The 10,402-nt window shown below is 39.6% G+C and overlaps 1 protein-coding gene across 1 annotated transcript in view; it reads left to right on the top strand.

The window, feature by feature from the left end:
* The window catches only part of MAL2 (mal, T-cell differentiation protein 2), a 33,140-nt gene extending 24,710 nt beyond the window's left edge, over positions 1-8,430 (top strand). Inside the window, exons 3-4 of the mRNA XM_010863413.1 lie at positions 3,361-3,516; positions 6,145-8,430. Coding sequence (XP_010861715.1) covers positions 3,361-3,516; positions 6,145-6,216 — 228 coding nt within the window. The 3' untranslated portion in view covers positions 6,217-8,430. The remainder of the gene's footprint in view (positions 1-3,360; positions 3,517-6,144) is intronic.
* The last annotated feature ends 1,972 nt before the right edge of the window (positions 8,431-10,402 follow it).

Here is a 10,402-nt window from a genome sequence, read left to right as displayed (position 1 = left end):
GTCCAACCTAGATAGCATATTGAAAAGCAGAGACATTACTTTGCCAACAAAGGTCCATCTAGTCAAGGCTATGGTTTTTCCAGTGGTCATGTATGGATGCAAGAGTTGGACTGTGAAGAAGGCTGAGCGCTGAAGAATTGATGCTTTTGAACTGTGGTGTTGGAGAAAACTCTTGAGAGTCCCTTGGACTGCAAGGAGATCCAACTAGTCCATTCTAGAGGAGATCAGTCCTGGGTGTTCTTTGGAAGGAATGATGCTGAAGCTGAAACTCCAGTACCTTGGCCACCTTATGCAAAGAGTTGACTCACTGGAAAAGACTCTGATGCTGGGAGGGATTGGGAGCAGGAGGAGAAGGGGGTGACAGAAGATGAGATGGCTGGATGGCATCACCAACTCGATGGACATGAGTTTGAGTGAACTCTGGGAGATGGTGATGGACAGGGAGGCCTGGCATACTGCGATTCACGGGGTCACAAAGAGTTGGACACGACTGAGCGACTGAACTGAACTGAATACAGCTGCTATCCCTTTTCGCCTTGTGACAACCCATCATGAGAAACAAGCTTGGGTGTTTTTCTTCCCCTTCATCTGGACCCTGGGGATCTCCTCCCCTATGTGGCTATAGGCTTGGGCTGAGGGAGGAGGGCAGTCCCATCCTGGTGGGTGACTTGGGGGCCTGGGCCACCTGCTCACACAACAGACTCAGGCCCACTAGCCCAGCTCAGTTTGAACTCTGATGTCCCCTTCCCACCTGAAGAAGCAGTGTTGTGACTATGAGTTAGTGGCTTTGAGAGAACATCATTCATTATGGGCAGTTCTGGATACTTCATCTTTTGTTGTCTCAAGATCAAGTGTTCCTTCCCTACAAGGGCCCAGGGGGACACCAGGAGATGCTTTTCCAAGATGTGTAATTCCCCAATACAGGTGACATGCCTGATTCTATAACTCCGGGAGCTGACATAGTGATTTTCTCACCACTGTTGCCATGAGTTCCTCTTACATTTTAGGGTACTTTCATGCTGAGTCACTTCAGTCATGTCCAGCTCTTTGTGACCCCATGGATTATAGCCCACTAGGCTCCTCTGTCCATGGGATTCTCTAAGCAAGAATCCTGGAATGGGTTGCCATTTCCTTCTCCAGGGGATCTTCCCCACCCAGGGATTGGACCCACGTCTCTTAAGTCTCCTGCATTGGCAGACAGGTTCTTTATCCTTAGCACCACTTGGGAAACCCATACTTTGCGGTACATGGGACCCTAAGGCTAATGTGAAGGATGGGATGGGATGGTATGACCCAAGCCATACACAGCTGAACGTGCAGGAAGTTTATTGGATGGTAACACCTATGAAAGACGCAGGGGGAGGATACAGGATTGGATCTGAAAGCCTTTGCCAGAACTCGGTTCTGATGCTCCTGTAAAGGAGTGTATGTGCCATGTGCTCAGTTGTGTCTGACTATTTGCAACCCCATGGACTCCTGCCAGGCTCCTCTGTTCATGGAATTTTCCAGACAAGAATATTGGAGTGGGTTACCATGCCCTTCTCCAGGGGATCTTCCCGCCCCAGGGAATGAATCTGTGCCTCCTACATTGCAGGTGGATTCTTTACTTGCTGAGCCATCAGGGAAGCCATCAGGGAGGAGGCAAAATTAGGCAGGAATGGAACAGTGGTATATGTGTGTGTGTGTGTGTGTGTGTGTGTGTAGAGGGCTGGAGGGTGTGTGTGTGTGTATGTGTGTGTGTATGTAGAGGGCTGGAGGGTAGGGGCACGTGGTCACTGGTTGTGGGAAGACTCTGTCAGAGAGATTGCCACGTGTAAAGAGTATCAATCTTGAGGTATAGAGTGATTCCTTGGGACCAAAATGAGACCAGCATGGCTGATGTTCAAAGGGGAAAGATGGTGACATCAGATGAGGCTGGCAAAGAAGGCAAAGACCACATCATCCCAAGAGTTTCAGGCCATGTCATCCAACTCTTCCCATTCCTTTGGGGATGAAATGAGCTATTCCTGAGAGTCCCCTTTGGTAAATGAGATGAGTCTGAATGGTCTGAAATGTATTTTTCTCTCAGTCTTCATTACTACCTTAAGTAAGACCCAACTATTGCATTTTCTCTCTCAAAGTAGTAACATTGGATTTTGACCTTCATCAGTGAACATTTATTGACTAAGCACATGTAAATGTTTAAGCATTTCTCCTATAGATTAGACATGTGGCTAGTATATTATATAACTTTTTTCTTACATCTTTTGAAGGCACTGGTGGGTCAATTTATAAATGAGAAGTGTTAAGTAGAAAGCATTTTTACCATTGTACTTTGGTTATTCTCACTCCTAGTTAGTTAACTTCGTCCTTATTATTCTAGGGAGAATAAAAACAATTTCTCTGGACAGTTTTGCTTGCTGAATGGGCATTTACATAAAAGCCATGCAGTGTTCCTTTTTTTTTTTTTTTTTGTACTATAGTTGTATCAAGAACAGTTTGATAGAGAAGAAAGCAAATGGACTTTGGAATCAGACAGACTGGTGTAGGTTTGAGGTCTCCCTTCAAAAGTTCAGCTTTGTGGGGCTTTGGGACAGTCATTTCATCACTTCACCAAAACAAGAAGAGGAAATTCCTTGTTTGTTAAATGGAAATAATAAATGGTGGTTGTAAGGGTGATTAATAATAAATGTGAAGTGCCTGCTATAGAAATTGTTAACAAAAATACCCAGCAGTGTGTTGATGGTACATTGAATCAGGTTAGACAGTGGGAATTTTAATAGTTATGTGTCACATTAATGCCAGTGACAGATAAAATAACTTAATAACTGTTGAGTTTTGCATGAAAACTTCCTCTACTTTTTGTAGAAGTATATATTTATTTTGCTTTTTAAAATGTCTAGAGATATGGTATTGAATTCAATGATTTCATAGATATTCTATATCTTTCAGTGTATGGAATGGCAATCTAATGAATAAAAAAAAACTGCTCAAAAATAAAAACTTAATTATGAAATTTGTGTATGTTATTATATATAGTTATATAATTACTCTAACAAGATATAATGTAAATGCTGTTTTACTTGAATTTTAAGGACAGGAATTCTTTGGTGCCTTATCTAAACTGAATTATGTATTTTATAAAATTCAGTCTATCCGAAGGTTTGCCACTGTGCCAATTACAACGAGTTGGTTGATTTTCCTTGGGATTCTAACAGCTTGACATTGCTAAGGGAGCCAAAAGAAATGGCCAATGTGGTTAAAGACTGTTTGATTAAAGGTTCTGTTTTTCCTGAACCTAAACTTGGTTCGAAATAAGAAACTCTTGGAAAAGCTTATTGTCTTTACTGGCAGATGACTCTCTTTTCCATCCTCTTTCAGGACTTCGCTTACCATTTTACAGTCTTCGTATTCTACTTTGGAGCCTTTTTGCTGGAGGCAGCCACCACGTCGCTGCACGACCTACGCTGCAATAGAACCATGACCGTGCAGCCACTCCTGAGTGATAACCAGTATAACATAAACGTGGCAGCCACAGTAAGTGTGGGGTAAACACGGTTTACCCACGCTTCCCCTCCCCCATCAAGGTCTCTAAGAAACTCCTCTGGCAACAATAGTTTTCTTTAATAATAGCCAGCAGCATTAAACACATAATAGCTGTTTATCTGTACAGTTAACCTTATGAACCAAGCCAAGTACTGTCATTACCCCAGTGCTGTGGATGATGAAACGGAAGCACCAGGAGGTTGACATTTATATAAGACCGTATCTACATGAGTGCTAGTGGTTGGCCTTGCGCAACAAAGTCTACATTGTGAAAAGAATTAATTGTGCTTTCTACTCCATGTAGCTTCAGACGTGGTCTTTGTCACAGACAGATTTGTCCTTCCCTTTTTCTGCCTAAGTGAAGCTGCCTTAGTAAACTTCTCCATGCTTTAAGTTCTGCATTAACCCCCATTTTACCCATACACGTAAATCTTTAGTTTCTGAGTTTTAATAACACTTAAGTGCATGAGCTATTCATTTGTGATGTTCTACTGACTCCCTCACTTTTCATTTCAGTATACCTTAGAGCAGCAGTCAGTCTCCAGCCTTTCTGGCACCAGGGACTAGTTCTGTGGAAGACAGTGTTTTCACGGCCAAGGGGTGCAGGGGATGGTCTCAGGATGATTCAAGCACATCACATTCATGGTGCATTTACTGTGCACTTTATTTCTGTTATTTCTGTTCTCATCAGTTCCACCTCAGATCATCAGGCATTAGATCCTGGAGGTTGGTGACCTCTGCCTTAGAGAGAGAACTCCTTTTCACTAGTAATAGATATCAAAAGTAGTCATTCATGCAGGGACCAGTCAGCCCAGAGTGGTGAGGGAAATCCACTGAGCTGATGAACTGACTCACAACAAGGGGAAGCACCTTGCAGATCAGATCAACTGATGCACAAAAATGTAAAAATGCACAAAACAGAAACTCCCTCCTGGCAGTTGTATACGTGACATAAAATAAAAAATGCACCAGGCTTTTTTTTTTTTTATGAGAATCATTTGAGATGGAACTTATCAGAAATTCCGTGCAAACATTAGAGCAGTATTATAAATAGAACTAAGGGAACCACTTGCATAAAGGCCCCCAGAATTCAATGGGGGTAATGTAAATTTCATCATCTGCCAGTACAAGGAAGACATGGAGGATAATTGTAACTACACGTGAGCAACTCAAAGTGCGGTAAGATTTAGACTTTGAGATTTATGGTTTAAGAGTATCATTCCTCAAGAAAAATTTTGAAATATCCTGAAATTTTATAAATCATGTATGAAATATGATAGAGAGTTTCTCAAATTTGACAAACCTGCACAGTTTTCATGTTACTACAAATACGTATAAAACCGAGAGAAACTTTTGTTGTTATCGAAACAAAACAAAACAAATTTTAATCAATCATCAAAGAAGAAACAGTGGATTTTATCCAAGATTACAAAATCTCTCTCATGCTATTGTCTTCTGAAATAGTCTTGTGAAAGGATAGCAAAGAAAGTGGGTCCTCAGAAGTAAGATGTTATCAGGCAGATAGTAAAACAAAGTTGTTTTCGATTTGGAATATTTGTGACATTTGTCAGCTTTTCAGAATTCGTGGCGGTTGTGATTTCTTTTCATGTTCTAAGTAAATATTCACATTTGTACTTTAAAATAAAGTGGTCTTTCTCTTTCAACAGAAAAGAAATGTCTAGATGACAGATGTAAGATATGTATGTGAATGTATTCCTGATTCACTTTGCTGTGCGCTAGAAACTAACACAGCATTGGAAAGCAACTGTACGCTAGGAAAGTTTCCTTAAAAAAGAGAGCTGTATCTGAGAGACAACCAGCGGAAGAAGGGTGGGGAAAGTAGCAGCATGGTAATTACACTGTAAAAATGTTTCGTAGGTGGATCTGATATTCCTTCTCAGAGCTCTGGTTTCCTGGAAAAAGGATTCCTGTGCTACATCATAATGTTTTAACATATTTAATGGTTTGGGGAGTTTTCTGTGGATTATAAACCCCAGAAGGGTGAGGATAATGCCTGTTACTTGTCTGTATGTACCAAATGTACCGATGCATTCATAGTTGATGCTAAAAAAATCCTTTTTGAATACGAAGGACAGTAATTCAGAACTCATGCACATTTGAGAACTATCTCCCACGCCAACCTGATGATTCATTCCTGTGGGTTTTCTCTGTTTAGCTCTACAGTCACTTCCATTGTCACAGAAATAATCTGCTCCATCCTCGGGCCCTGAGAGCTGCACTATGTGTGGCTGTGAGATCACTGTGCAGGTAGACATCTCATCATGAAGTTTTGAATATGCATCATGTTAGGGGTCTCACCAGTGCCTAACAAGTGAGTCCAGTGTGTGAACAAAAGCTCAACCTAAGGCTGTCCACAAATGATATCCCATTATTAGGGGCTAGAATGTTTAAAAGAAGGGGTTAATGGTATGAGGGGCTAAAGTCATCCAAGAAAAAAAAAAAAGATGAATCTAAATCATCTTAGTGATTTAGTTTTCTTAAGTGTTGAAGTATCTTTAAGGAGGCTGATCAGTTTTCAGACAGTTGTTCCTTTGGACAAATGATTTCTTAAAGTCAGTGTTATAAATCTGATAAGAATTTTTGTTTCTTCTTTCTTAGATTTTTGCCTTTGTGACGACAGCTTGTTATGGTTGCAGTTTGGGGCTGGCTTTACGAAGATGGCGACCGTAACACTCCTTAAAGACGAACTGCTTGTGTGTTAGTTTCATTTGTGTACTTTTTATGTCTTGATCAATTTGGGTACCGTTTTGTTCAGATATAACAATATCCCTCAAATAATTGTTTGGTATACAGAGAGAATCTAAGTATAAGTTTGGTTCATTTCATGGATGGAAATTTTATTATGATGTTAAACAGAGAAATTGCCTTTAGTTTTACATTTATCTCTCTCTTTTTTTCTCATTTTTAAAAAAAATTTCCCTTTACATCCATAAAATACATAGACGTCATTCATGAAAAAGGGGTATCTCTTGTATTTAGTTGCCAAATCACCTGAACCTTAATTTTAATAGGTAACTAAAACTCCCGAAGAAAAACACATTTAAAATAAGATTCCCGCCGAACTCTGTGTTTTAGTGTAAAATGGAGATCAGCATTCTTTTTCTCTAAATGTACAGATAGTAAATATTTTAGGCTTTGTGAGCCACACAGTCTCTGTCACAAGTACTCACGTCTGCTGTTACTATGAAAACAGCCACAGACAATATGAAATGAGTGAGTGTAGCTGTATGTTCCAATAAATCTTTATTTACAAAAACCAGCAGCAGGCTGGACTTAGCCTGTGGGATATAGGCTATCGTATGTTGACCTCTGGTTTAAAACCTTGGTTATGGGTTTTGTATTTTATTGAACTGATCCTCAAAGGTATAAAGTGAATTTGACGAGCCACATAATATTTAGTCTCATTCAATAATCACATTGCCTTTGGGTTAATGGTCAAACACTTACCCTTGAAGCAGCTATAGCATCTCAAGCTAATTCAAGCAGAGTCTTGAGTACAAGAAAAAGTAATTTATGAAGTGAACCCTAGTGGCTTAATCCACCTAAGTGTTTTCCTAACAACTGAGCAAAATGCTTACCTGGCATTCTTAAAACGAGAGCCCCAGAGACCCCTAAGCCACTCCTGAAATGGGTATACAGTACCTGATGTTTTACTTTGGGTTTATTTATGCTTCAAATAGCAGCTGTTTGTCCTGTGCATGAATAGGTGAGTATTTTTATGTGGATATCTGAGGCTTTACCCAATAGAGCTCTCCAAAGGGTAAACTTTTTACTTCTAATTCTTTTACATGACTCTAAGTTAAATTCACACAGAACATGAGATGTAACTTAAAGTTGTAGATTCTCATCTAGAGAATAGTCCTATGTTGTTTTGCACTGGTAAGAAATACACAGACTCAGTTTTCAAGCAACAGTGGTCACAAAAGCTATCTCTGGCTGAATAACACAGAAAAGTATTTTAACCCACCTCAGAGACCCTGGTCATGACAAAGTGCCAAAATGGCTTGAGAACAAGTTAGAGTTAGGCCCCAGCTCACACCACCTGTCCAAATGAGATACTTATCTCTTGCCCCAAGAGGGCTACCTCTGGGAAAAGAGGGCTTTTGATTGTTTTATACTTTCAGCCCTTTGTATTTTGGTTGAATCATCCCCTACAAGTGCCATGTATAAATTGAGCAGTTAGAGTTCGTGGAACATGGAACAATCCTGAATGAGCAGCATAATCAATGCTCAGTGATCAAATGCTGTTTATGTAATAATCCCTTAGGAAGAGGAATCTTATTAGGGTTTGGTTTGTGATGTAACCGTAAAGATAAAAGGTATATTTAATATGTGGCAAGAGGAAACCAGTCTTGTGACTTTATCATAGCTTTTCTATAAAAATCCAACTTCCTTGGTTTTTCCAGTTCCATACCACACACTTAAACCTGTATTATAAATGGTCTATTACAAAGTCATAAATGTGCCATAAGGATATATCATCCATTCCGGCTGGAATTGTTAAAAGTCTGCTAGATTTAGTCGTGAGATTCTATTTTTATTTCCAAGGTATAACAGGTCCATGCTGCTTGGTGGCATTAAATTAAATGATTTCATGAAACTGCCTTGGTGGCACTTTTATAAATGGATTGCTTCTCGATCATAAAGAACCAAGCCTAGAAGTCATTTAACTGTGAATACTTAGAATTGTAGATTAATCATGATCTAGATTTGGGAGTTGACTGACAAAGCACTGAACAAAAATTATAGCATTTGAGAATTTCTTTGTATACCTTAGCCGTAAAAATGAGAAAGTATTGGTTGGTCTTAAAATCTGGTAACTCCATGATGAAAATAAATTTATTTTATAAGTGTTATGACTCTAATAAAGTATTCATTTGATAATCTTTGGGGGTCATCTATTTTTTATACAATTCACTTTGAAATTCAGTTAAAGATTTGATATAAACTTGACAGATTTGGAGCTTCTAGACTCATAATATATCAGAGTTCTGCTTTAAACATTTCTATGTAAAAGACAGTCTTTGCCAGCAAGTCTTTTTTATTTTTATTTTTGGTGAAGATTTAAGAGGTAACTCTTTGAAAGTTTTATAAGTGAAGTGAAGTGAAGTCACTCAGTTGTGTCCAACTCTTTGCAACCCTGTGGACTGTAGCCTACCAGGCTCCTCCATCCATGGGATTTTCCAAGCAAGAGTACTGGAGTGGGTTGCCATTTCCTTCTCCAGGAGATCTTCCCGACCCAGGGATCGAGCCCAGGTCTCCTGCATTGTAGACAGACACTTTACTGTCTGACCCACTAGGGAAGTATTATAAAGGAAGCTTAAATTATACTTTATTTTATTTTAAAAGCATTTATATAGGCTTAATATATGCCAGGCAGTGTTCTGAACATTTTTTTCAAATATTAACTAATTTAATCCTCATTGTAACAACTCTATGCAGTAGATATTATTGTCACATTTCAAAGACAAGGGAGCCAAAACACAGACCATAAGAAACACCCAGGGTCATGTGCCTATCAAGTGGGAAAGCTGGTATGTAAACCTCAGTCTGGCTGCAAAGTCCAGGTTCGTTATGGTTGTTGATCCCTTAGTCCTCCCAGATTTTACAAATTTTGTATAACCAAAAATATGACTCTTTCCCCTCAGATTCATATGTTCACATGTTCTAATACCCAGTATATCAAAATATCGGAGAAGGCAATGGCACCCCACTCCAGTGTTCTTGCCTGGAAAATCCCATGGATAGAGGAGCCTGGTGGGCTGCTGTCTATGGGGTTGCACAGAGTGGGACAGGACTGAAGCGACTTAGCAGCAGTAGCAGCAGCCTTTCAAAGATTTTAGAATGCTTAACACACAAAACTGCTTATTTTAGATGTTACCTTCTAGAACTTTTTTTTTTTTTTGGTCACAACCAAGGGCTCACGAGTTTAGCTGTAAGAACTTAGACCAAAGTTACATAGTGGGGGAAAAAGTGAAGCAACTGTGGTCTGCAAAGTTATCCAGACTACCTGAATATTGCTCTGGTCCATTCATTCTGGTTCTGGACTCGGGGCTTCAGTCATTCCATTGCCTTATATCAGTTTGGCCCTCATTCATCAAGTCCTAAATTGACCTGGCTTTTTGATCACCCCTGGAACTGACATTAGAAAGGTTTTCTAGTCTGAGATACACCATCCAACCTTTACACATGGAGTATGAATATGCATCTCTGCATATGCCAGAATCTGGAATTCTAAATCATCATCATGGAAGGTTCTATCCTCAACATCATGCTTCAAGTTTGTCACTAAGTGATCCAGCTTTTCAGGTGGCAGCTGAATGTATTCATGGGAGCTGAATGTATTCATGGGAGAAGGGTCCAGGGTTTTGGAGACAGGTGAATATATATATATATATATAGTATTTTGAAAGTTCAGCTTTTTCAAGTGAGCATGTATTAGGCTGTACCCTGAGCAACAGGTAAATAAGTTCCTCTCTCTGGAGCCTTCTTTTGTCAAGTCTTCATGGCTTGCTTTCTCACCCTCTTTGGGTCTCACCTTTGCAGCTGTCACCTTTGCAGGCCCTCCCTGAGAACTGAGTTTAAGCTTGAATCTCACACCAGCACTCCTGTTCTTTCCTGCATTTTCTCCATGGCACTTATGATATAGATTTTCAATATATAGCACATATTTTGTTTATTTTGTTTCTCCTCTTCTCCACTGGAGTGTAAGGCTTATGGAGAGGAATATTTTTGTTTAGAGCTTTATCTCTGGTGCCTAGAATAGAGCATAGCAAAGAGCAGGTACTTGGTAATTATACACTGAGTTAGAGAATGAATATTAATGACAATAACTTACTCTTGTATTCTATCAATA

The sequence above is a fragment of the Bison bison genome, unplaced genomic scaffold (assembly GCF_000754665.1).
Source record: "Bison bison bison isolate TAMUID 2011002044 unplaced genomic scaffold, Bison_UMD1.0 scf7180017864491, whole genome shotgun sequence".
NCBI classification, from domain to species: Eukaryota; Metazoa; Chordata; class Mammalia; order Artiodactyla; family Bovidae; genus Bison; species Bison bison.
This window is presented reverse-complemented; position numbering and strand designations above follow the sequence as displayed.